At 54.5% G+C, this 23,946-nt stretch overlaps 9 protein-coding genes across 9 annotated transcripts; 4 read left to right on the top strand and 5 right to left on the bottom strand.

Moving 5' to 3' along the window:
* Positions 1 to 99: 99 nt before the first annotated feature.
* On the top strand, positions 100 to 2,982 carry EI97DRAFT_11701 (ino eighty subunit 1). Its single transcript, XM_033793001.1, has 5 exons — positions 100 to 762; positions 810 to 1,421; positions 1,650 to 1,733; positions 1,782 to 2,511; positions 2,817 to 2,982. Exons 1-5 carry the CDS (start codon positions 195 to 197, stop codon positions 2,824 to 2,826), a joined length of 2,004 nt encoding a protein of 667 aa, XP_033658418.1. The 5' UTR covers positions 100 to 194; the 3' UTR covers positions 2,827 to 2,982.
* A 219-nt stretch (positions 2,983 to 3,201) lies between these two features.
* Positions 3,202 to 5,199, bottom strand: EI97DRAFT_428974 (DNA polymerase delta subunit 2). The gene is made up of 5 exons (XM_033797340.1): positions 5,086 to 5,199; positions 4,840 to 5,023; positions 4,652 to 4,783; positions 3,648 to 4,596; positions 3,202 to 3,589 (listed from the first exon to the last, which is right to left on the bottom strand). The coding sequence occupies exons 1-5, from the start codon at positions 5,103 to 5,105 to the stop codon at positions 3,366 to 3,368; spliced, it is 1,509 nt and encodes a 502-aa protein (XP_033658417.1). The 5' UTR covers positions 5,106 to 5,199; the 3' UTR covers positions 3,202 to 3,365.
* A 1,601-nt stretch (positions 5,200 to 6,800) lies between these two features.
* Positions 6,801 to 8,267, bottom strand: EI97DRAFT_428972 (ulp1 protease family protein). Its single transcript, XM_033797339.1, has 2 exons — positions 7,416 to 8,267; positions 6,801 to 7,325 (listed from the first exon to the last, which is right to left on the bottom strand). Exons 1-2 carry the CDS (start codon positions 8,123 to 8,125, stop codon positions 7,241 to 7,243), a joined length of 795 nt encoding a protein of 264 aa, XP_033658416.1. The 5' UTR covers positions 8,126 to 8,267; the 3' UTR covers positions 6,801 to 7,240.
* Positions 8,268 to 8,663: 396 nt separating this feature from the next.
* On the bottom strand, positions 8,664 to 10,354 carry EI97DRAFT_428970 (branched-chain amino acid aminotransferase II). Its single transcript, XM_033797338.1, has 4 exons — positions 10,109 to 10,354; positions 10,018 to 10,050; positions 9,102 to 9,862; positions 8,664 to 9,049 (listed from the first exon to the last, which is right to left on the bottom strand). Exons 1-4 carry the CDS (start codon positions 10,143 to 10,145, stop codon positions 8,756 to 8,758), a joined length of 1,125 nt encoding a protein of 374 aa, XP_033658415.1. The 5' UTR covers positions 10,146 to 10,354; the 3' UTR covers positions 8,664 to 8,755.
* Positions 10,355 to 10,574: 220 nt separating this feature from the next.
* EI97DRAFT_366515 (uncharacterized protein) lies at positions 10,575 to 11,283 on the top strand (the record flags this gene model as incomplete). Its single annotated transcript, XM_033795034.1, has 3 exons — positions 10,575 to 10,783; positions 10,876 to 11,004; positions 11,061 to 11,283. 3 exons carry the CDS (start codon positions 10,575 to 10,577, stop codon positions 11,281 to 11,283), a joined length of 561 nt encoding a protein of 186 aa, XP_033658414.1.
* A 1,015-nt stretch (positions 11,284 to 12,298) lies between these two features.
* EI97DRAFT_389005 (uncharacterized protein) lies at positions 12,299 to 14,218 on the top strand (the record flags this gene model as incomplete). Its single annotated transcript, XM_033796195.1, has 3 exons — positions 12,299 to 12,319; positions 12,447 to 12,569; positions 12,712 to 14,218. 3 exons carry the CDS (start codon positions 12,299 to 12,301, stop codon positions 14,167 to 14,169), a joined length of 1,602 nt encoding a protein of 533 aa, XP_033658413.1. The 3' UTR covers positions 14,170 to 14,218.
* A 377-nt stretch (positions 14,219 to 14,595) lies between these two features.
* EI97DRAFT_10551 (uncharacterized protein) lies at positions 14,596 to 15,585 on the bottom strand. Its single transcript, XM_033792928.1, has one exon. It carries the CDS (start codon positions 15,325 to 15,327, stop codon positions 14,815 to 14,817), a length of 513 nt encoding a protein of 170 aa, XP_033658412.1. The 5' UTR covers positions 15,328 to 15,585; the 3' UTR covers positions 14,596 to 14,814.
* A 731-nt stretch (positions 15,586 to 16,316) lies between these two features.
* On the top strand, positions 16,317 to 19,823 carry EI97DRAFT_389003 (uncharacterized protein). Its single transcript, XM_033796194.1, has 4 exons — positions 16,317 to 16,802; positions 16,995 to 17,380; positions 17,440 to 18,003; positions 18,057 to 19,823. Exons 1-4 carry the CDS (start codon positions 16,733 to 16,735, stop codon positions 19,620 to 19,622), a joined length of 2,586 nt encoding a protein of 861 aa, XP_033658411.1. The 5' UTR covers positions 16,317 to 16,732; the 3' UTR covers positions 19,623 to 19,823.
* A 418-nt stretch (positions 19,824 to 20,241) lies between these two features.
* EI97DRAFT_454108 (uncharacterized protein) lies at positions 20,242 to 23,781 on the bottom strand (the record flags this gene model as incomplete). Its single annotated transcript, XM_033800509.1, has 2 exons — positions 20,242 to 22,682; positions 22,767 to 23,781. The coding sequence occupies 2 exons, from the start codon at positions 23,779 to 23,781 to the stop codon at positions 20,242 to 20,244; spliced, it is 3,456 nt and encodes a 1,151-aa protein (XP_033658410.1).
* Positions 23,782 to 23,946: the final 165 nt, after the last annotated feature.

Below are 23,946 nucleotides of genomic sequence, written 5' to 3'. Positions count from 1 at the left end.
ACATTCCAGACCGATCGGAGAGAAGTTGATCCGTGCCGCCCTCGATATGAGCTCAACTTGTTGGAAAGAGCTCCTATGCTTCTGTTAAGATATCTCTCTAGCTATTGCATGTGCAGGTGATCGTGCATTTTTGTTCCTTTAACCCAAAGTTGGCGGTCCAACCGCTGCGATTAGTCTGGTCAGCTCCGACGAACATGGATCCAAGTAGCCCCGTCGCTGCGGCACCTCCGCGCGACCACCACGAACAAACCCCAAAGACGAGCCTTCGACATATTTTGGCCTCGGAGCCCGACATGGAGGAAGGCAAACCTTCTGCCTCTCGTCGCAATTCCCCCGGACCGGAAGGCAGCGCGGCAGCGCACGATGACATGACCAAGGATGACGTCGAGACGCAGCCCTCGTACAGGGCCACTACCACCACCACACGGCGCAATGCGAACGGAACCGTGTCGTCTGTGTATGCGGGAAACAAAATCAGGCATTTGAAGAAGGACGACGGTATACCGCTGTGGCGGAAGGACATTCAATACGACTTCCTCCGATATGTATTCGAAGACGACAAACGCGTATTTCACAAGGTCACGGACGGACCTGGCGGAGAGCTGCACACGTTTGCGGATATCTATCTGGATGCTATGGCGAATAGCAGCAAGTGCAGTAAGATCTTGAAAGACAAGCTACTTAGCGAGCGGCCCGCAGCAGTCAACATGGCCATGGTGTGCCTGCTGGTCAACGTGGGGAGAATGAACACTACGCTCAATTGTAGGTTGTGTGGTACTGTGCGTATATGGAGTGCTAACTGAGGGTAGTCTTCCCTGAGATGCGCGCCCAGCTCCGAACATACCACTCGATCCCATCCTTGCAAGCACACCAAGATCCAAACGCGTACAAGCAGCTGCAGGATGCTCCTAGGCTGAAGTCAATCTTGAAGGGAGCATCGGAAGACGTAGAGCAGCCTAACACGATCGAGGACATCAAGAAGGCCGCAATCCCGCGTACCAATCCTGTCAACCTCATCTTCGTCCTCTCGCAGTATGCTCCCAAGATCTCCGAGATTCATTTCTTCCCTCCCCGCGATTTCTTCGACCTTGTGATGCGCCCCAGTCTCAGTAGCCGAAGCCGAGCGACCGCCTTCTTATGGCTGATGTGGTGGTATCTCGAGAGCAACTTCACCAAAGAAGATGCATTGAACAATCCATTTGGGCCTGGACAGTATGCCGACCCTAGCGATTCGGAATCGGGCGCCGTACCTGTCAAGTGCCCGCCCTTTGAGATTCTCACGCCCGAGCAGGAAGCGTTGGAGAATGTGGATACGCCTGACGAGAAGAATTTTGGCGAGGAGAAGAGGAAGGAAAGAATCGCTATCTTACAGAGCGATATGGCTCCTGTAGTTACTGGACCGAAACGGTCCGGTAAGAGAGGTGGGTGTCATTCTTTTGCCGAAGGTGTTCCAGAATCGAGACGGCAGCCGCCCACTGAAGCTTGGGCACGAATATGGCCTGCTGTGAACCCGTTTACGGACGCCGTAATTCATGAGAATTTTGGTGCTGGGACCGGTTTGACTGGCGGTCAGTATATGGCTAGCTTGATCGAAACATGGATTCCCTTATAAACCCCCATTTGGCCACCTTTAGCTGACGATATAACAGGCTTCACGCAGAACCCTGTGTTTTCTGTGTTGGCAGACGATGGAGCAACTACTCCTGGCAAAGATAGACAGTCACCATCCCATGGTAAGCGATCAGTTACCTTGTGTCCAACTAAGTCCTAATAGCACTCAGGATCTGCACGAGGTCGGGGCAAGCTCGCAAAATCAATCCTTGAGAGAGACTATCCTTCAGATACTGACCGTACACGTTCAGCCTCACCACCGGGAAGCGTCATTGGGACCGCTAAGAAAGGTACCCCCAACATGCGCATAAACACCCTCATCAACGACGGAGCCACGACCCTAACCCCGGCCCCCAAAGGGCCCGGGCGAGGCAACTGGTCGCGCAAACCGGGCGGCAGTGCCCGCGGCGCAAAAACCCGACTCGACGTCCAAGGCACCTCTCAGGAAGGCCAATCTCCGTTAACATCGACAGTACCCCCAGTATCCACCTACACGGGCCCCCACGGCTTCTACCTGCCCCTCAACGGCTCCGACCCCAGCCACAAACGTACGAGACCGCTCACGGCGCACCAACTCGCCGTCGAGCAATTCCGCCGCCGGCGCGTAGACGTCATCCTCGACCGCGGCCTTCGCGCAGAGTACGAACGGGCGCGTAAACGGCGGCGCGGGGAATCGTCCTTCTTGCGCTCGTGGGTACGATGTAAAGGCATGACGGACGGGTACGACACGGACGAGGAAAGCAACATCCAAGCGCTGCAGCAGGCGGACATCGAGCATGGGAGTAAACAGCCTCCGCCGATGTTTGCGGGCTTGTTGCCTCTGAATTATGGAGGCGAGGTGAATGATTATGGGGAGGAGGCTTATTGGCGGCGGAAGATGATCTCGAGGGTGGTGAGGAGGTTGGACAGGTGGGAAAATGGTAGGGAGGTGGTTAGGGTTAAAGGGGGAAAGAGTGGGGGGTTGAGGGCTCCGGGGGAGGGAGCTGGTGGTGGTGGGGGTCAGGCGAATGGTGTTGGGACGACCGGGACGACGCCGGCGGCGAAGAGGAATGGGTTGGAGCGGAAGGTGGAGGATGATGAGGAAGAGAGGGAGACTCTGCAACTTGATCAGCGGCGGCGGCGGGGAGGGGAGAGGGACAGAGAGGATGAAGAGCAGGAACAGGAAGATGAGGACGAGGAGATGCAGGATGTGGGCGAGGGAGGAGGGATGGATGAGGAAGAGGATGAGGACGAGGAAATGTACGATGGGCATTCGTTGCCGCCGCTTTCGACCGTGGTGTAGCGTTTACCGTCGAGTTTGGTGGGTTTTCTCTAGATGATGGGTGCGCTGGGATCACGGCTTGGGTTGGTAGGCTTGAATGGGATGGTTCCATTTCTGGTGTGTGGAAATAGGGTGAAGGAGTTAGGGGTTTACTCCTGGTTTTAGCAGTGCTTGCGTCTTATTAGTGAGGAGACTCCAGCTTGTATTCCCAGAGAGGTAGGAAATGGATTGCCAAACCCGCATGGGGGTTATCAGAGAGTGTGGAGTCAACCAAAGATACTGAAAGGATTGAGTACTGGCTGCATATGCGATTCGCTCTGCCTTTTGTTCCAAGGTAAGCCTAAACATCAGTCATGTAAACGCCCAGACGATCATCATGACGGGTATCATTTCTCGAAGACAAACCATCTCCTTCCCTTCCCCTTCCCTTCCACTCCGCCCTACTATTCCCTCTTCAACACTCTTCAACCTCTTTTCTCCCCCTAAAACAAGCCTAACCCCTAACATCAAAAGCCACCTTCTCCACCTCCAAGCTCTCCAAATCCAGCACCACGACCTGCCTCGTCTGACTGAACCTGGGCACCGCGATAAGCAGCACTCGCTGGCCCGCGGGACCCGTAATCACCCGCTTCGCAAACTCCGCTTGGTTGCCGACAATGTAGATGTGCGGGCAGTCCTTTACGATTAGGGGGTCGTCGTCTTGGAAGGGATAGCACCCTATCGTCAATTCATTAGCTTTCCACCACTCCAATCGGCAAGAGGAAATGATACTTACACAGCGTATCCGGCGCCGTGGGAGCTATACATCTCCACCTCAGCATAAACTCCATGACATCCAGAGCGCCCACACTCCCAAGGGAAACATACTTCATCAAGTCGTCGACATTCTGGCCTCCGGAGCCGACGACGCGCCAACCCTCGATGTCGCCTTCCCAGGGGTTCGTCACGCTGTCCAACCCTTCGCGCGTCTCGTTGCTCGAGGCCGGAGGGTTGGCGTAGTGTCTGCTCTTCGGAAAGAGCGCAGGATGCAGCGGTTGCTGGGGTAGCGCCACGTTTGCGGGATCGGAAGCGCCGGGGAGAAGGGTGACCGGTACCGTTGGCAGTATCTGCGCGAGGAAGTCGTCGAGGCGTTCCGAGGGCGAGGCGTTGTAGGCCGAGCTGTCGTATCCGTAGTGTTTCTGCTTGCCCGCTTTTCTCGCAGCCGCGAAATCTTCCCTCGACAGAATGGGAGATGAGTGCGACAGACTGTTGCCCGCGATGAGAAGGCGGGAGAATTTCGTGCGGGGGGTTTGGTCTGGCGGACCGCCGGATTCGCAGGTGAGGTATTCTATGAAGAGATCCAGCGGTACGTCGTCGTCTTCCGTGCCCGTGATTTCGAGTCCCGAGACGATGGCGAGTTTGCCGGATTCGCCCTTTCTCTTCTCTGATTTGCGTTGTGGGACCGGTTTCTTTGCCATTGCCAGCGCCGAGTCGTCGCGTTCCCACCGCTGGGGTTGCCGGGGCAGATCCGCCCATTGCGTTGCTAGGACGTGAAACGCGCCGTCTGCTTGTTCTGTGCCTAGGGCCGCGAGGACGCAGCCTGTGACGTACGAGTACGAATCATCGTTGGTGGAGGAATTGGTTATTGCGCCGGTGAGGCGCAGGCGGCCGGATTCGTCTTCCAGCATCATTGCGTCGTTTGTGGATTTGTAGGTGGCGCGGGAGGGTGGGGCGGCGATCCAGTGCTAAAAGGGTCAGGTATTCTGTATGTGCAGGAATGTGAGCAAGTGGGAAGTATACCTCTTTGGCTATGTCGTCGAGGATATTGGGCTTCAAGCCCATCTCGATGTACACTGTACCAATGACCCAGCATAGCTCGCCTTGCCGCACATCTAACACTCGATCGACGAATCGTGCTTGTTCGTTCCCAAGCTATCCAGGAATCAGTTTGCTGAGCACTCGTCCCATAACTTTATGGAGAAAGCTACCTTGAAGTCAGACCAGGCGTCCTGCGCCTTCTGCCTCACTGCCTCCTTCAATTGCGCCAGTCTTAGGAAGTACATGTCCGCGAATTGCTGTCTGTAGTGCTTATCTGCTCCCTTCGGGAGCTCGAATGTGTGCATTGGATTGTACGAGGAGGGGAGACGCGAGGGGAGATACGCGGGGTCTTCACTATAGTAGTAGATGGTGAGCGAGTTGCGGAGATTTGAATAAGATATATGTTGAGAACTTACAATGGCGCTCCTCGGAGCATATTTCCGTCTGAAGCTCCCATGATCTAAGGCTGTGTGGTTATGAAGAGAATCTGTAGCAAGAATAGCACGAAGCGTGAGGGAGGTGGTCGTAGATGGTGACGTTCTTCTGGAGCGGGACTCCAAAAACTTTGGGCATCTCGCGTCGCGTCGCGTTGCGCTAGACGGAATAGGAAATGTAAGAGGTATACAGTAGTACGGAGTACCATCCGAACAGATCCTATAGACGATTCAGAACATTAGCAAGCATTTCAAGAACCCTGGAGTGCGCATAGAAGGTGAAGTATTAAAGTATACATTTATGTGAGTCTATAAATCTATCCACGCATTTTGCTCTCATCCAAACCAGAAGCTCATTTCCACCCCAATCATTGGCCATTACGAGTCGTAGTCCCCAGAAACTCGACTATTACAAAATCTTCATATCTTCTGTAGAAATATGTCCCCCAAAACCCTGATCTATAATATATGGTCGGAAGAGTCCCAACTCCAAGCATTAGCATTCGATTTGATTACCCCCAGTAAATGCCGCCGAAAAGCATCCCGTTTTCGAACCGAATTCGACCAATGCCTCCACGAGATTGACTAAATGCAAACCGGGTTTACATCATCTATCCCTCGTCAGCTACCATTCACCACGTCTCACAATTCAAACAAAAAGCTCACCAGCGCAACACCCCCAGCAACCACAATCGCAACAACGCTCCCAGCAACTCCCAGCTTACTCGCCGCACCTGGAAAAGGAACGAAACTGGTCGTCGGAGTCGGCACGCTAGGAGGAGTGGTGGGTGCGGATGTACCGGTCGGGTAGATGGGCGCCAAAGTCGTGTTGTACGAGGGGACGTAGGTAGCGGATGCCGTGGAGGCGGCGAGCAGAGTGAGGAGGGAGAGGGAGAAGTGCATTTTGAAAAGCGAAGGACTTGGTAAGGTGGTGGTTTGGTTTGGATTCGAGGAGTGGCTTCAATTGAGGTGGACAGATGGATGGAAGGTTGTCAAGCGAATGAATACGCCCGGCCCTCGAAGACGTTTGTTGTTCAGAGTAAGAAACAGAACGACGAAGTAAGTTGCTTGCTTTGTGGATGTACAGAAACAACTTCCTCGCGACTCATCCTCTTCTTATTATATCCCCCCTCCGCCCTTCTCGACACCTGCGTAACGCAGATGGCAAAACCCCACCACTTGTGCGTCTCTAACCTCCTCTTTCTCTCTTCCCATTAGCCGTCACCATGGCGATCCACATCGCGTTGACGTCGTGCTTCCATCGCCCCTCTTCTTCCTGCGGGTTTGTTATTCATGCTCCAATGACCTTCCTGTTGCTGGCGACACACGTCTGCAGGGGATCTGCGTGGTGGCCGGAAAGAGTGGGGAGAGGTGGCTGGCTGTCTGGACAACGATCTGCAGCAGTGGAGTTTTTCAATCATGGTTCGAGGTGGGAGCTCGACAAAGCAAAGGGGCTGGGGCTGGGGCTGGGTGAGGCGCCAGCAATGCACGTGTCAGCCACGATTGAGAAAGCCGTCGTCTCCTGGAAGTCCGAGGATTCTCTCCTTCCTGCTTCTAAGCAGTTTGTCAGGACTATATGCGGGGAACGGATGGTGGACTCTAAAAAGTGCAATCACTCGACACCAAAAGGACTGGGCTGAGAGGACGACGCACTATGACTTTACAAGTGTAAATAAATACAAACGACTCACTTCCATGTGCGATTAAGAAAATGACTTCGCAATGTCTAGCCCGTCTTCTGAAGCGTAGACCAGTCTTTTCAATGAAACATATTCTGGGAAAGGGGATTCAGGACTGAAATAAAAGACTTCCGAATTGTTGCTGCATTGGTATCACTAAGCCTTCATATACGATACTTGCCCGCCAGGTTACATGCCCCATCGTCATTACATCCATCCCAACGCCCATTGCTCATGCCAAATATTCCAGCACATGCTCAAATGCTCGTACCCGAACCCATATGGAGTTTCCTCCAGACAACCCCCCACAACAAAGCCAGAAACACCAGGTATATCGTAGCAATATGACGAAAAAGCTCTCCGGTTCTGACAAAACACCTGCAACGCCTTGATTCACGGATATCGCCAACCATATACTTCGTTGTATCGTTACACACGCCTCCCGCTATCCCTCCTCTTCACCCACTCTCAGTATCGTCCCCTATCCTCGGTGGACTCCCGGAATGCGAACCATTCCGACTGCCGAACGGCGACGTGCTTCTCCTGCATGGTCACTTGTCAGTCATCCCCCAACGATTAGAAAGTCTTCCTTTGTAGAAAGAACAACTGCAGCAGAGGGAGGGAAAAACCTACGAGCGCCTCTTCTCCGCCTCCTTTCTCCTCTCCTCGATGATCTTGACCATCATTTTCCGTCCCCCCTTGGCATCCACATCCTGGTCGCGCATACTCATGCTGATCTTCGAGCGAGAGTCGTGCCGCAGCAGGCGCTTGAGGAGGAGGTGCCGCATCAGCAGGCAGACGTAGACGCCGCAATCGCTGCCGTTTTCCTGCTGCGGGGTATCTTGCATGGCCATGTACCTGAGCGGTTTCCCCAGCAATTTGCTCAATTGTTTCGTCGTGGCGCGGGCTTCGCGGTCGTTGGAAGGGGCCAGCGAGTCGTAGTGGAAGGCCACGCCGTCGATGACCGAGACGACGATGAGGGACCAATGGGTGCCGCCTTCGGCAGCGGTGGGGTCGACGTTGTCGTTGACGGGGAGGAAGATGTGGGTTGTGGCTTTGAAGTTTGGGAGGACGTCCTTGAGCGTGAGAGGATCCGGCGTGTTCATGAGCATGAAGGACATGCTGGGTCGGAGGAGGACGATGTTGGCTTGCGGGTAGGCCGAGAGGTGTTCCCGTTCGATGTATTCTTCCCAGAAGGCGATGGCATTGTCGGTGAGCCAGTCGTTCTTGATGCTGTCGACGTCTCCGTTCGTTAAGCGCACGTCGTGGTAGCTCAAGTAGGCTTCATCTGGACTCAGGCTGTCGCCAAAGTGGCGCTGCACCCTCTTCTTTAACCTGGACATAGCGCAGTGCAGTCGTGTGTTAGTCTCTTAAAGGCAAGGAAGGATGCGCCGCCCCGGTATGTGTTCGCAGGTCCCTCAGTAAGCAGTGAAGAAGGACAGCGAAGGGCAACGGTCAGAGGCGCAGTGTGATGGGAGAGGAAAGTTGTCTCTGCCAGACGTCATATAACACGCTCGAGGACTGGGGGCCATCCCGCAGTCGAGCAGGGATGAGAGCTGGGGTGGAACGATTCGTCGACGACGGAAGTGGGCAGAGCACAGCCACATATATATGTGGCTGTGCAGATCCGCAGAGACATCAAGCACCATTGCTCCCCAAGTGTCCGCACAGTAGATGCAATTGCACGAACTACGCCCGACCTGTTTGAAGAAGCTGGAGGAATCGTGGAAATGCATCTCCTAGCTCCTGTCTAGGAAATGGTAAGTTGGCAGCAAGGAAAAGGCTCCGCAATCACGAAGTCTTGGCTTCAGCAGAGAACTCTTATCGTGCATCTAAGTCGTGGATTCGTGGGTGAATGGCTCGCAGAATATGAATGTAGATGCCGCATCAAGATTCGTTTGCTGATTCTATCCTGGCTCATAAACTTTTGGGTTTCATACATCTAGTTGATTTCATTGAACCAATTTCCCACATTAGGGCAGCTCATCCACAGTCTCCTCCTTCTTGCCATTGGTCGGCTCTTGTCCCCCGACCGCAGGCTTGTCAACGTGGTACAACCAGCCGAACTTGTCTTCAATCTTCCCTTGCTGGATGCCCTTAAGGGTGCTGAGAAGCTTGACGCAGACAGGACCGGGTGTTTCCGCTGCGTCCTTGTACGTGATCTTGTCGCCCTTGGATTCCATGGTAATGGATTTGATGGGGACGAGTGCTGCCGCGGTGCCGGCTGCGAGGACTTCGTCGAAGGAAGAGAGTTCTTGGTAGGGGATCTGCGAAGCATTAGCGACTTTCGTAATGGAATGGGGTATGATTGATCCTCACTTCTCTGGACTCCGTTTCCCAGCCGAAAGACTCGCCAATCTTGAGGATGCTGTCGGCAGTCACACTCCTGATCACGTTCTTGCTGTTGGACGCAACAAGCTTGACCTTATCTCCATCCTTCTTGACACCGATGAAGGCGCTCGTCGAGAATTCATCAATAACTGATCTCGTCTTGCTGTCCAGGTGGAGAGTGATTCCGTAACCATCCTTGCGCGCCTTCTCGCTCCATCTCAGCACAGGCGCATAGTTGCCTCCCACTTTCGCAGATCCGGTACCCTCGGGTGCGGCACGGTCGAAGTGCTCCAAGATGAGGGCATCAACCGGATGGGTGCCGTGGTAGACGCCAGTTGGAATGCAGTAGACGACGAAGGTGTACTCCTCGGGCGGATTCAGTCCCAATTGCGCCGAGCTGCCGAACAACAGCGGCCTCACATACATGGCAGCGCCTGTCTCATGCGGGGGAACGTACGCAGCATTCATGCCAACGGCGAGCTTGCAGCAGGCAAGGAAATGCTCCGTCGGCACCTCGGGGATGGAAATGAAGGAAGCCGAATGTTGCATGCGCTCGGCATTCTTCTGGGGACGGAAGATGTTGATGTTGCCGTCAGGAGCGCGGAAGGCCTTGAGACCTTCGTAGCACTGCTGGCCGTAGTTGAGTCCTGGGGCCATGCCATGGATACGGAGGTAGGGGTCCTCGACAAATACTGGGTCGGTCCATTTGGCGGTCTTTACAGAGTAGTGGGACTCGACGTGGCCAGCGACTGCGGAAGGTTAGATGTGGGATTTGCGGTGATGGGATTTGGTACGGGATTGTACGCCATGAATAGCTCTTGCATATGTATGTATAAAACCCCGAATTCAATAGAAGCGTGCTTAACAGGAAAAGGAAATTGATGGCAAAGATGATTGACCCTACCTTCACGGATCTTGAACCCGATGTTGCTCCAGTCTGACGAGGAATTAGTACCTTGGGCTTGAATTGGTCTCAGTTTTGATCGGCAGCATACCAATAGTGGCTACGGGCTGCGGCGGGTACGATGACATGGCTGCTGTGTATTGTTGTTAGGGTGGAGTTGCGGAGAACGTTGTGGATGGGTGAGTTCCGCGCATTTGTTGGTGATGGTTGTGAGCGATATCGGTCGCCCCTAATCCGGCAACGGGGATTCCGTGAGCAACCGTCAGCATCCGACCGCAATTAGGTGGTAAATGGACCACTTGTGCGTTCTTCAGCACGAAGCCATCGCTCATCCGGCTTGCTGCTGGTACGCAGCGTCAGCGTACGCAGGGTCAGCGTGGAGTAAAAGTGACAACTTTAGCCGAGGGATTTGCGACATCAAGGTAAGTCTTGGCGGGCGGGTTGAATAATCTCAAGCTTTGGATGTTCTCACCACTCACTACACTCACTACGTTTACTCTCGCTCTGGTAGCCTTAGCTGAACATCTCTGCCATTCTTTTCCACTATCACTCGCGTTATGGTGTCCACAGGAGTCAAGGCTCGTTTTATATTGCTATTCATCCTTGTTTGCGCATTCATTTCTATCCTGATTCTTGGATCATATCAGACGCCCTCCGGCGTTCAACCTATCCCGCACACACCGGCAAAGCATCCGGGAGGTGAGAAGAATGGCGCATCCCTGACAGGCCATGCGATCGCGCCAAAGCTGGGCAACGAGACGGCAAAGTACGTCATTCGTGAGCAAGCATAGTCTTCCACTGCTGTGGCACAGGAATCATCTGTTTGCTCGGCCATGACTGACCTTCATTCCATCACAGGGCCGAACTTGGTCGCGCGGCATGGAAAGTGCTACACACGACTTTTGCCCGCTTCCCCGAGCAGCCATCGGAAGATGAGAAGGAGGCACTACGATCATTTGTGCACCTCTTCCAGAGGGTATACCCATGGTACGCCACCAGGCGCCTTGAACTGGAGTCAGGCGCAAAGCTAACCATGGTTGCAGCGGAGAATGCGCCGAACACTTCGGACAGGTACTAGCCAAATACCCTCCCCAGGTCTCGTCACGTTCGGCGGCAGCAATGTGGGGCTGCTTCGTCCATAACCTAGTCAACAAGAAGCTGAAGAAACCGGAATTCGACTGCGAGAAGATCGGGGATGCATATGACTGCGGCTGCGGGGAGGACGACAAAGACACGAAAGGCAAGGACAGTCTGCGCGCCGTATAGAACCCCGGGCGGAGGCGCAACAAGCGTGCGGCGCTGAAAGAGGCCTGATAAAGAGGGGGAACACCGACCAGGCCGTGCTGGGGCAGACTCGAGTGCAGAGTTGGGACCTGAGACGGTGGGTTTGAAAGACGGCTCCGCCACGAAGATGCAGGCCGTCTCGAGGGTCAGTTCACTGAGTTCAGGCTGACGTAGGAAGCGACTTCTGCTATCTGGAGGCGATGGCCCAGGAGAGCGGTACCCAGCGGGCTCGAGTGACTTCCAGGGGTTCGGAGGTGTTGGGTCAGGCTGTCAGCGGGTTTTAAGTAGGTCGATTGTCCTACCGCGGCGGAGAGAGGCAGGGCAGCGCGTGCAAGTGCCGGCTGGCAAATGGGAGAGCATGTGGTCAGCCCACTCAGCCATGGATCAGACATGTGGGCGGCGAGTTAACTCTGGGGATGTGGGATGTGGGATCATGTTGGTATAACTACGATGCGATAAGTATATCCATCAGTCTATCTGCGACAGAGGCGCAATTCTCCCCAGATGGCATGGCAGTGTCAGTTGTCCTTGTCGCCATGCCAGGTACGTGTGATGGCTGAGTGACGGACGGCGCGGTATGGCGGCGCAAGCAGGAGGAGACGGATGAGGCGTTCACCCTCTCACAGCTCCTGGTGCTCAAGTGCTCGCCGTCTGGTCGAGGTTCGGCGCGTGATGTATTTTTGGCCATGGGCGCGGATCGTGCATGGATGGCATGGGGGAGGCGCGGCGGACGGGCAGTCTTGCGGACATCCATGGATGCTGGGCAGGGGCAGGGGTTCCTGGACTAGCGCCAGTTGGAAAATCAGAGACTTGAAACTCGCTGGAAGCGCTCATCAAACATTGGACACCCCCCCGCCAGCTGGTAGAATATCCATTGCTGCCACTACCGCGATGCACTCCTGAACCACTGCTCACCGACTCATCTTCCTGTCTGTCCATTGACGTCCTGCCAGCTGTTCACCGCTCTTCTGCGCATCCACCGTTTCCCAGGCCCGCCATGGTCTCGTTTTCCTGCGAGGTATGTTTACACCATCTGTTCCCGCCCCAGGCATGCCGCATGCCCACACTTTGGGGCCGCGGCCGGCCTTGGAAATGAATCTGGTCTCCAGAGAAGTGGAAGCTGACAGGCGAACTGCTGCGAACAGAACTGTGGGGACGTCCTCACCAAGAAGAAACTCGATCCCCATCGCAACCAGTGCTATGGCGCCTCGTACACCTGCCTCGACTGCATGGTACATTTCCAGGGCACTAGCTACCGATCTCATACAGTATGTGGATTCTCCTAAAGAAGATATTCTCTTTCACAACTATTCTGCATTCAACATCAACGTAGTATGCTGCATGCATAGCGGCGCATCGCGTAAAATTCTGCGACTCGTCCCGTCCTGCAAGCTAACCACCGACCCACAGAGCTGCATCAGCGAGGACCAAAAGTACCAGGGCAAGCTCTACAAGGAGAAGAAGCCCAAGGGCCAGCAACAGAAGAACAACAGCAGCAGCAACAACGCACAGCAGAACAACGACTCCAAGGCTCTCGTTCCCCGCAATGCATATGTCGAAGACGCCCCGGACACCGGCGCTGTCGCCATTGTCGATGCTCCCCCACGAGCTCCAAGCCCGCCGCCCGCCTCACGGTCCCTGGGATATGAGGAGCGCGCCGCTCTCCCAGACGTGAACGTCTTCGACTTCCTCGACACCTCCGAAACACCCAATGCCTCCCGCGTGAACCTCAATCCCGTCGATGAATCCCGCATGATCGAAGACAGCATACCACCCGCCTACGAAGAGCATGCGAGCAATCCCGCTCCCGATGCTCTACAATTTCAGGCGCAGGACGAGCAGTACAACCAGAATGGCTATACCTACGGCGAGGGTGCCATTCCAGCCTCCAACGATCGCCACGACTCCTTCTACCTCACCCGCGAACAAGAACCAAACTTCAACTTCACAACCCCAGCCCCGAAGGTCAAACACACCAAATCCCGCGACAAGGATCCCCAACCCGACACAACCTCGAAAAAATCCGATCGCAAGCGCAAACGCAACTCCCCCGCCGAACTTGACATGTCTCTCGTTCGCGCTCAGCAGGACAGGGACGTCATGATGTCTGACGCGCCGCCCATGCTCCACTCGGGCCTCACAGGCGGCCTGAATCGTCTCCTGGCGAGACCCGAATTCCCTCCCAGCCCGGAACTGTCGGGAGAGTATGTGGAGAATTCCCCGCTGAGTCCGATGAAGCGCGCCAAGCAGGGGACATCGAAAGCGCTGATGCGCGCGCAGCGCGAGTGGGAGATTCAGCAGGAGAAGGAGCGGAAAGCGGAGGCGAGAGAGGAGCTGCAGCGCGAGAGGCAGGAACGGAAGGAGAAGGAGCGTGGGAGGGAAAGGGAGCGCAAGGAGAGGAAGGCGAGTACGGCGTTGGTTAAGATCAAGCCGAAGAAGAGACGGGACGACAGTGCGAGGGCGAGTCGGAGGTTGAGGCGCAGAAGGGGAGAATCGTCTTCCGTGTCTCCCGATCGCGAGCGCAAGGGTATGAAAGCGATTGAGTACCACGCACACGACGCGGACGGCAATGGCAATACCAACGGCGCGTTGATCCTGCGCGACACCAATAACGAACTCACACACATGAAGAGCAGCAGTACCACCCTATCTCGCGCCGAGCTCTTCATGTCCTTCATCACCAAAGGCCCCGAATCGGAGCGCGGCATGAGCGTCAACAAGGCGCTTAAGAGGTATCATCGGGAGCGGTATGAGCGAGGCGAGCGGGACATGGAGAAGAAGGACGAGGAGAAGGAGTTGTGGAAGAGCTTGCGGCTGAGGAGGAATGAGAGGGGCGAGGTTGTGCTGTTCTTTGAGGGTGCAGAGTAGGGTGTTTGGTGCAGCGCCAGTGACAGAAAAATCAAGAGATGGCAGCATTCATGGTCATGGTCACGGATTGCTGGGCCTGGGCGATACCCGACTTTTGGTCAATTTCTCTTCTGGGTGGTCGATTTTTGGTGGTAGAGTAATGTGGTGGATGGGAGGGGGACGCACTTGAGCATTTTATGTTGCATCTTCCCATTATGTTTCTTCGCATCTACTGATATGCCTTTATTGACTGGAACGGTTTCCTTGGGAGCGCTTTCCTAGGTATTCATTACTTGGGCAACTTTACACGTTCTTCCTAACGGCCTCGAACTTCTTCCATCTTCTTCATCTTCTTGCCCAGTTCTTGGTTAGGCGAGGATGAGTAATGGCAGTGGAATGGATTCATCCGAATAGAGTACCATCTCTTTGCTGCGACCTCGTAAGGCTCCTTCGTGCGCTGGCGACTTGCTTCGTTGCTTTGACGTCCGGTTTCTTCTGTGCTTGTTTGCGTTCTCCCTTTCCTACCTCAAATTCATGATGATGGTTAGGAGGTCGTTTACGTGGTTGACGAAGATTTGACGTCCCTTGCTCTCCATAGACCTACCTCCGTTCTCAATCCGCCACGTCCATATTAAACAAACAAAAAATTACAGGCTTCAAGTGCTACTACCACCACCGCCGCCTCAGCCACCCCAGCATCCGCCAAACCCCCCACACCATACCCACGAGGCCCAGGAAGACGGCAACCAGCATGATAGCCATGATCCACCTGCGCAGCTCAAACGCATCCGTGACCTCCAACCTCGCCATCTTGCGGATCTTCTTGTGCAGATACCACCGCTTCTTCCCCTTACTTTTCCGGGACCTCGCGTCTTTTTCTCCGCCTGTACTACCCTCTTCCTTCTCCTCGGAAATTCCACCCATCATCCCTCCCGGGTTCAGCGGCTCCGACGGCGCTACGTGCGCTGAGTCTCTGCGCTTCCAGCGTCCCGAGGGGGGATGTTGGTGTGGTTGGTCGGCCGGGTGGGCCGAGTCGGAATCGGAGGAGGAGGGGTAGGAGTAGGGTTCCGGATCGAGCCAGGGGAAGGGGTATGTGCGGGCGCGGCGGGCGCGATCGGAGAGGGAGACGAGGGCGAGGGAAAGGAAGAAGGAGGTTGCTAGGAAGGGGGTGAGGAGCATCTATCATGTGTGTTTCGTTAGAGAGATGTGTGTGCGAGCTTGGATTGCATGGTGGATGGGAGGATTGGTGTGTGTACCTTTGTGATGCGCCATTGGGAGTCGTGCTCGTCGGCAACGGTCTCATTTGGAGGTGTGGATGAGGCGGAGATGGAGTCTGCTGGAGCTGCACTTAGATTTAGGAATGGGTCCTTCTTCTTTCTCTTGAGTCTGCGACGCATTGTCGCTGGTGATGGTGGAGGTGTAGGCGAATCTGCAGCGTGTGCTTGTGCCTGCGCTTGCGGCGAGTGTGCTTCACTTGGTGCTTGTCGTTGGGACGGAGTTGCGGCCGTCGAACCCATTTCACGGTAGTCAAGTAACGTCTCGGCCATAATGGACGTGGTCAACCAGAGATGTATGTGCGATTCTGGGGCTTGGGAGGGAATTCAAATCAGCTGAGGAAAACATTTGGGTGCGCTGGAGCTTTATGACGAATTGTGTGGGGAAAGGGTGGAGCTGGAGGAATGGCATGGGTTGGTGTTATCGATAAGAATACGCGTATTCATGATATCGATAAACCCACCCGTGGACGGCGCATTCGGAGTCACGTGCACGAGGCACAGTTTGACGAATTCGGTGCTTTGGACCTGAAGGGACGGAGGGGTTGTTCTGGTAAGTGTCGCGGAAACGGTTCATTTGATTCATTCTTGATATCCGTAGATGGCGGTGGCTCTAAGCAGGTGACTGCGGATGTCCGGATTCGAGTCCTTCAAGGAGTACGCAGTGTACTCCGTAATAAGAAACAAGTCGCTGAGAGTTCCCCTCGTCGTCGAGAATAAAACGGAGTTTACGGGTCCATATCCGTGCCCTAGGAACTGATATTTGTGTTATATCCATGCGGCGATCGCGCCGTCGGAATCCGCAAACGCCGATTCGCCGCGGGTTCGTCGCATTTTGGCCCGTAAAGAGCCATCGGTCCTGCGCCCTCCCCTAGATATATCACAGCCCTTAGGCGAACCTTGGGCTCGCCCCCATAAGCAAACGCCCTTCCTCTCTCTGGATCAGGCGTGAGCACTAGATGAGAACCTGCTCAAATCTCTCCTATCGCACTCATTTCTGAACCTTCTCCTCTGTGATTAGCCACCTTGCCCTGCTTACAAAGCCCCTTCAACCACCCCCCGGACGAGCCCCGGACGAACCCTCTGCTGCTCTTTCTCTCACAGCCATCTTTGCTTGCGCGTGTACACCAACCTTTTCCAATTTCACTTTGCTGCCTGGCGCAAGCTTTTGCCAGCCTTATGAGACGCCCTGCGACTCCCAAGATTGATTTTAGATAATCCACAGTCAGCTTCCTGGGGAAGCCGATCAGAAGAGTACCCAACGTCGTCCGGTGCATCTACCTAGCGGTTGCGGACTAGATCTGGACAAGATGCCGAAGGAGCATACGGATTTGGCGGTGCGGAAGAAGATGAGGAAGGGCACGCATAGTTGTTTTGAATGTAGGTGGATTTGTTGGCGTGCTTTTTCCTTTCCGAAGCTGTTCAATTCGTTTCCTCTCGCGCCTCCCGTCTACCTCGTTGCCTTGAACTCTCCTATTTCCCAAGCAAATTGCTCTCCATTCTTCTTGAACTCAGCCCTTATGCATCATTTCCTCAGACGATCGTCTACGAGCTCCGATTGACCATACCCAGGTCGTCGCCGCAAAATCAAGTGCATCTTCCAGCCAGACAGCCCTGATGTCTGTTCAGAGTGCTTCGCTCGCGGCTCCCGCTGCATTGACCAGGAGCACGCGAACCCGGACATTGTCGTCGACCATAGGAAGAACCTTCGTGAGCGGGTGTCCCGCCTGGAGGCTCTCGTCGACTCTCTTCTAGAGGAAAAGAGTGAACGAACATGCAGCCAAACAGAGACCAGTTCCTCTCGAACCCCTCATCTCGTCACAAGGGACACGTTTCCTCCCACTCCTCATTCTTCCGAAGCATGTTCTGCCATACTCTCAGAACCACAACCGAAACCGCAGCGTGCTGCATCGGATAGGGGTCACCACATTCCCATCATCTCTGCTTTTGAGGATTCTGTACGTGGACGCTCGAACCTCCCTACGTGTTGTGTTGCTGACCGTGCTGACCGAAATAGCTCAATGATATGAAGACCAAGTTGAAGGGACGCATGGACCAGGCATCTCCCCTCGGTAAAGAGGCACCAAATACTGTTGCTGAGCACCGGTATACCATCACGTGCAAGAACCCGGAAGACATCATGGACGAAGGCTCGGCCAGATTCAAAGCCAAGAGAGATCGTGCAAAGGCGGGTCTGCTTTCCATACTTCCCCCTTATGACCAACTACTACGCATACTCAACAGCAACGACGGTTGGTGGCAGACCTGGAGAAGGAAGTGTAGTGGAACTTCGGAACCCAACCAGTCCCTGGGGGACTTTGCTACTAAGGCGTTGGCTGATGACAATATCGGCGCTATTGGCCTTGTTGCCCTCGCTGTAGGCATCTCATCCGATGACGAGGTTGAGGCGGAGAAGTATATTGAGGCTGTGGATCGTTTTGTTATGTTTGACGACGAATATGCGGCTACACTGGAGGGAATGGAATGCTTGATCCTGAAGGCCAAGTGGTATGCGGACGTTGGCCAACCAAGAAGAGCATGGATATCGCAGCGAAAAGGACTGCTGTATGCTCAGCTTATGGTAGGAGAATCCCAGAGACTCTAGGACGCAACACGATACTGACTGGATGCCAGGGCCTGCATCGACAAAGAACCGCATCAGCACCCCACGAGAGTATATGGTGGTCCCTCTACCACGGTGACCGGTTCCTCTCTCTTCTTCTCGGCCTCCCCTACGCCATCCAAGACAGCCATTGCGACCTAACTCTCCCCGACCTGGGCAACGGCCCCTACATCGCCCCCCTCATCTTCATGAACAAGGTCGCCGTCCTCGCCGGCAAGGTAATCGACCGTAACCAGTCCGTCGCCGAGCAGTCCTTCGCCTGGGCCCTGCAGCTCGATCAGGAACTCGAAGACCTCTGGAAGCGTCTCGACCCCGCCTGGCTCGAATATTCTGAGCTCATGGCCGACATCGAGAACAACGCCGCCGAGCTCCGCGAACGCCTCATGGCGCAAATCGTCTACCATCAGATCCGCGTCTACCTCCACCTCCCCTTCATGCTGAAATCGCAAACCAACCCCCGCTTCTCCTTCTCCCGCAATGCCTGCGTCAACGGCTCCCGAGAGGTCCTGCGTCTCTACCAAGCCCTCCGAACCGGCGAGGTCCAACCCCTCTACGAATGCAAAGCCATCGACTTCATCGGCTTCACCGCCGCCGTCCTCATCGTCCTCGGCTTGTACAATTTCGGCGGCGCGAGCGGCGGCATGGCGCCGAAGGACCAGGAAGCGGATATCCGACTCATCGAAATCAGCATCGACATCTTCCGCCGTGCCTCGTCGGAGAAGGGTGGCAAGGTTGCACTGCAGAGCGCGCAGGTGCTGGAGAAGATGGTTGGGAGGTTCAAGTCGGACTGGGCGAACGGGGGAGGAGGGAATCCGGGCCAGTGTGAGGGTCCTACCGATTTCGTGATTCCCTACTTTGGCACGATTTCCGTAAGAAGAGGTGGACAAAGTGGGCCTGCGGCTCCAGCTCCTGCTGCCGCCTCGTCACGGACGTCTCAGCAGCCCTCCAACAAAAGGCAGGGTAGTACGGGCTTCGCATCGCGCGCCTCCGCATCCGCATCCTCACAGTCACACTCCCAAAACGGGCCCTTGACAGCCAGTCCTGCCCTCATCACTCCCTCGTCCGACTCCACCTCCTCCGACCTGTTCGCCAACCCAGGTCTCTCCTCGTCCATCAGCGGCGGCAGCGCCTCCACGCCCACCTCCACCACAACCGCAAACCCCAACACCAACAACACACTCTTCTCATCCACCGACCCCTTCCCGTCCATCTCCTACGACGGCTTCTACAACTTCCCCAACCTCGCTGACCCCTCTAGCACCGGTAGCAGTTCCGCACTGCCCAACAACTCCGGTACGACGAACGATCCAGCGCTCTCGACGCAGATCAACGACGACTCGATGAACAATTTCCCCCTCCCGACGAATAACTTCTCTTGGCAGAATATGCCCATGGATATCGATCAGGATTGGAGTTGGTTCTTGAATGATGGTGTTACTACGGGTAGTGCGTTGCAGGGTGGTGGCAGTGGAAATGCAGGGGGAGCGAGTGGAGGGGGCGCGAGTGGAAACGGGGGGCAAGGGCTGTGGGGTGGTGTGGGGGGTGATTTTAGTATGCAGACGTATGCGGGATTTTGAGTGAATTTGGAATATGGGATGTTCGGAGAAGGTAGGGTCTATAGGGAAGGTGGAGGGAAGGCAAGCGGACGGCATCAAGGGGTCCTTCCCCATGCGGTTTTGGTATTCACAAAGGCGTTCCAACCTGTACTATTACCACGATTACTTTCGCTAAGCAAGCGCGGGCTGATGGGTGTATCTCCTTCATTGGTGCTACGAAAGGGGACGGAATGCATGGTCAACATTCCCTTCTAGGGGTGAGGGTTTCATCGGGACATCCAGTTCTAGACAGACAGCACCCTACTCTGAATAATGAAATGTATTAAAGGAATTATGAATTTCGAATCACTATCAGTGTGCTATACTCCAGTATATGCAATAAGCCACCGCCATAACCAGTTTGATATCCTACTATTCATACCTCCCTCCTTCAGTTGCCTTCCATAGCGCTGAGACCGCAGAATCTGTGAAGGTAATTCCACCAAATGAAGCCCCTAGTCCATACAAGACGTTTAACCGCGCATAACATCCCAGTAATAAAGATACAAATCCGAGAAGCTGCTGACTTGGTGATATCGCCTCGAACGCACCCAGGCCGTTAGCAAGACTAATTCTAACCCATAAAATGCCGGCACACCAATTACTCACTCCTCAACTCCCTATCCATAGCCTTCCTCCTCTCTCTGAGCTTCCGTGCCCGAGTTTCCAACTCTTTCCTCATAGCTGCTTTCTTCTTCCTAACCTCCTGCAGAACCACTTCGTGTTGCTGGCCATGTCTCGTCACCACCGCCTCCACCAGCCTTTCCCCATCGCTCCTATACGTCTCCGCAATATCATGGACAGCCGTTTCCTTATCGACAATATGACGAAGCGCACGCCTCGTTATGCGGGTAAGCTGCGCGCTGAGTTCACGTTGATAGGGCCTCAGACTAGCCTCCCATTCCTCGTCTTCTCTGGCTTCTGATTCCACGACTGAGGGCTCATCGGGTTCGGCAGAAGTGGAGCTGTGGCTGCTGAGTGAGTATCGTGATCTTGGCGAGGACGAAGGCATACGGGCAGGCGAGGCTTGCATGGCCGGCTCGTCCTCCTCCTCACCGATCAACGTTTCATCCCCATCCACTCCGGCGGCCGGTTGATCAATAGCTCGATCCCTAGTCAGCGTCGTGCCATGGGGCAATGATTGGGGTGCAACATTTGTCAGGGTAGGCAACTCAACGCCAACAATCTCTTCCAACCGACGGCTAAAACTATTGAGTTTGCGAATTCCAGATGAATGCCTAAAAGGGTCTTCATCGCGCATCTGACGACATCTCTGTTCTTCTTCGTCCAGATCTGCATGGCTCGCATGCCCAGATATGGCGGTTGACTCTGCAGTCGGCGGAGCAGGCAAAGGCTTGCTGTTGCTTGACGCAATCTCCAAATTGGAACCACTGGAGAATGTTCGCGATAATCCCTGATTAACCGGAGTCTGCTTGCCTTCCATATCGTATGGTCGCAAAATGGTTGCCCCTGGATTTGGGTGACGAGGTGTTGACTGGGTCGCGGAGACAACGCGGCCATCGATACTTCCAGCAAATACGGGCTCCATCGCGGTACGGCTACCACAGAACCGATTAGAATTGGATTTGATTTCCAGTGATGGGCTAATGGCTTCAGCAAGTAATCGAGGTGGTGCCATGGTCTTGGGAAGATCCTCAAAATTGTCGGTCCTTACCCGTTTGGGTTTTGGTGTCTTCGGGGAGCATGATATCGTCGCCGAACGTTTTTGGTGAGCTGCAGTCGACAGTTTAGAAGATGCGCAGTAGACTGCTAGCACCTCTTCAGAATCGAATTCATTATCAGCCACTGGCCCTGAGACAGGACTGTTGCTGATAGCAGCAGCGCGCCGGGAAAGAGGACTTGCGTGAGTAGGTCCTTCATCATCGACCAAGCGAGAGAGGGTCTGAGCCACTTTTTCTTTTCTCAGGGGAGATGATGGTCCTCGAGTCTGTATGATGGCGCGTTCTGAGGCTGGATTGGTGGTACATGCCGGCTCTAACGCACTCGCAGGCCTTGGGCTAGTCGAAGTGTGACTCTCCTTTGACAATAATGTTGCGACAGGGTTGGGTTTGACCGGAGATATGCGAGGATTGTGACCATCTTGGGTTGTCTTCCCCTTCCGTGATCTCTTGATCGAAGTAGTCTTCGGTTTAGTGATGCGCCCGGGGCGTGAGATCGAAGTGGTGTCAACTGATTGGCGGGGTCTTTTCTGCGCTGGTTTTGGGGCCATGTAGTCCGGATCAAGGCTCTCATTGTCGGAGCTCTCAAGACTCTCAGATGCACTAGAGTGCCTTTGCTGAACCGCTTTGTGCCTTTTCCGTGATTTCGGAATATCAAAGATGTCGCCGTCTCCTTGATCGTTCTTTCGTGACTCCGACTCCGTCCTGTTTCCTTTTTTGACGACTTTGGGTAAGCCAACATGTTTGCGTTCCGCTAAACCGCCTTCATGGTTATGCATAACGAGATCTTCCTCCACATGCGCGGCCGAAACAAGGGTTCGTAACCCACTCGGAGCGTGTTTCGATGCGGCATCACTGGCATATGGAGGAATACCGGGTTCGTCGCCCTCCGAATCATGTATAATTCTCGATTTCGTCGCTCCTGCGCCGAACTTCCCTTTGCCCGGATCCTTTGCGACATTTACTGTGGCATTGTCTATGTCGGCTTTCTTTGGGAGTTCACCGCGACGTGTCCTTGTATTGGTCTTCGACGTCCTGTTCACCTGGCCCAGCGTTTTCATTCCTTTTGGAGAATCTTCAGGAACAGCGTAGACGTCGTCTTCGTTGCTTTCAAGATGAGCTCCCTTCCCTTCATTTGTCAGCCCGGTCTTCTTGATTACAGGCAGTGATCCTCTAGCTGAATTTGTCTGTCTTGCTGTGCTCTCCCTATTCTTTGCGGTGCATTTGAACCCAGTGAGCGGCGTGATGGTGGGTCTGGATTCGCTCGTTTGGTTGAGATCATGTTGACCCTTAGGGGATGCCGTTTCGGAGGGCTTCGGGCGAGAGGCATTGTGATCGACATTGTTTCCAAAGTGGGTGCTGTCTGCACATTCTATTAGCACATTTGATTTCATTTACCAAGGCAGTCCCAAGTATCTCGAGAGAATTTCTTACATGGGCGGCTCACCTTGAACGCTGCGGCGGGTTCTGTCATCCGACTGTGTGGAACTTTGGCCATTTGCACACGTAGAAGGTCTGCTGTCGGTAGGGACATTAGAGGGTCGGGCCTGAGGACAGAGCGAGGCCTTTGGGTGAGAGAGTATTTCTTTGATGCAGCTCACACACTCCATGGAGTCCTGTTTATGCTGAAAAAGTATGGTGACTCGTTTTCCCTCATGTCGGGACTCGTTGATTCTATATGTCCAAAATTCAGCATCGAGCTCGATTTCGACATCCCAGGGCTCAGGATTGGTCGCCCGAGCTTGAGAGTCGTGAAGACCAGACTTTTTCAAGTTGCAACGCTTAATGTGCTTGAGTGGAATGTCCACGAAGTGAAACGTTTGCAATGAAGCATCTGTGGCCAGAAGCGTGAGCCTCTCATTCTGAATAAGCGCAACGGGAGCCACGCCATCAGCGTCTGGCCATCTGAAATTGTCTGATGTGGACAAGGCCACTGGGTAGAGAATAGCCACGTCTGAGCTGGGACTGCCGGACTGATTGGAGAGCTTGAGATCCTCCAGGATGTCCAGATATTCTTGGAAATCCCTCATCCAAGCCGTACCATCTTCTTGTGGGAATTTAGGGGCGCTATCCGGCACCTTGGACGTCGGCCAGCAATCTGCATTGTCGACGCCTCGACACAGCGCCTCGCGAATGACGAGGCCAGCAACGATTCGGGTCTCTTCGAGCTCTCCGCTCGCAAGCAGGATCTGGCCGAGCTGTGAGAGTTGCTTTCTGTGTGTCTTGAGATTCTGAGCTATGCCGTCCGAGGTTCTGATCAGCTTGGATAGCACCACACCGACCCACCGTCGCTTCGCCGCGGGAGTCGCGGTGTCGCAGAAGGCAGCTAAATACTGCACTGCGGTCGAAGGAAGGCTGTCGCCACTGAATGCTATGGTGGGTGAGAGGAATTGGCTAAGTCGTTGCTGCGAAGCTTCGCAGTCTGTGACAGCTAATGCAGCGTCGAGATTCTCAGCTGACATTGAATTGAACGCGCAGAAGAAGAGAGTGAACAGAAAACAGGAAAAGTGACAGTGCTAAAACAGATTTCGCGCTTGATGGAAGACTGGTCGAGCGAAATCAAGAGAGTTGTAAGGAAGTGAAGGTGTCATGACGGAAAGATTGTGTCACGACGCGAGGCTTCGTCG

This window comes from Westerdykella ornata (assembly GCF_010094085.1).
Source record: "Westerdykella ornata strain CBS 379.55 unplaced genomic scaffold EI97scaffold_1, whole genome shotgun sequence".
Lineage (NCBI taxonomy): Eukaryota > Fungi > Ascomycota > Dothideomycetes > Pleosporales > Sporormiaceae > Westerdykella > Westerdykella ornata.
Note: the sequence above shows the minus strand (reverse complement) of the source record. Positions and strands in the feature narration are given on the sequence as shown.

Excerpts from the sequence above, each read along its gene's own strand:
- EI97DRAFT_389003 (XM_033796194.1), top strand. The coding sequence starts at position 16,733 with ATGCCGAAGGAGCATACGGATTTGGCGGTGCGGAAGAAGATGAGGAAG. Across the intron at positions 16,803-16,994 it reads CACGCATAGTTGTTTTGAAT|GTCGTCGCCGCAAAATCAAG; the intron begins GTAGGTGGATTT and ends GACCATACCCAG. Across the intron at positions 17,381-17,439 it reads TCTCTGCTTTTGAGGATTCT|CTCAATGATATGAAGACCAA; the intron begins GTACGTGGACGC and ends TGACCGAAATAG.
- EI97DRAFT_428972 (XM_033797339.1), bottom strand. The coding sequence starts at position 8,125 with ATGTCCAGGTTAAAGAAGAGGGTGCAGCGCCACTTTGGCGACAGCCTG. Across the intron at positions 7,326-7,415 it reads GAGGCGGAGAAGAGGCGCTC|GAGAAGCACGTCGCCGTTCG; the intron begins GTAGGTTTTTCC and ends GTGACCATGCAG.
- EI97DRAFT_428970 (XM_033797338.1), bottom strand. The coding sequence starts at position 10,145 with ATGTCATCGTACCCGCCGCAGCCCGTAGCCACTATTG. Across the intron at positions 10,051-10,108 it reads GCAGCCCGTAGCCACTATTG|ACTGGAGCAACATCGGGTTC; the intron begins GTATGCTGCCGA and ends ATTCCTCGTCAG. Across the intron at positions 9,863-10,017 it reads CGGGTTCAAGATCCGTGAAG|TCGCTGGCCACGTCGAGTCC; the intron begins GTAGGGTCAATC and ends AACCTTCCGCAG.
- EI97DRAFT_10551 (XM_033792928.1), bottom strand. The coding sequence starts at position 15,327 with ATGCTCCTCACCCCCTTCCTAGCAACCTCCTTCTTCCTTTCCCTCGCC.
- EI97DRAFT_428974 (XM_033797340.1), bottom strand. The coding sequence starts at position 5,105 with ATGCTCCGAGGAGCGCCATT. Across the intron at positions 5,024-5,085 it reads ATGCTCCGAGGAGCGCCATT|TGAAGACCCCGCGTATCTCC; the intron begins GTAAGTTCTCAA and ends CTACTACTATAG. Across the intron at positions 4,597-4,651 it reads TCGACGACATAGCCAAAGAG|CACTGGATCGCCGCCCCACC; the intron begins GTATACTTCCCA and ends TGACCCTTTTAG.
- EI97DRAFT_11701 (XM_033793001.1), top strand. The coding sequence starts at position 195 with ATGGATCCAAGTAGCCCCGTCGCTGCGGCACCTCCGCGCGACCACCAC. Across the intron at positions 763-809 it reads AATGAACACTACGCTCAATT|TCTTCCCTGAGATGCGCGCC; the intron begins GTAGGTTGTGTG and ends AACTGAGGGTAG. Across the intron at positions 1,422-1,649 it reads GAAACGGTCCGGTAAGAGAG|GCTTCACGCAGAACCCTGTG; the intron begins GTGGGTGTCATT and ends ACGATATAACAG.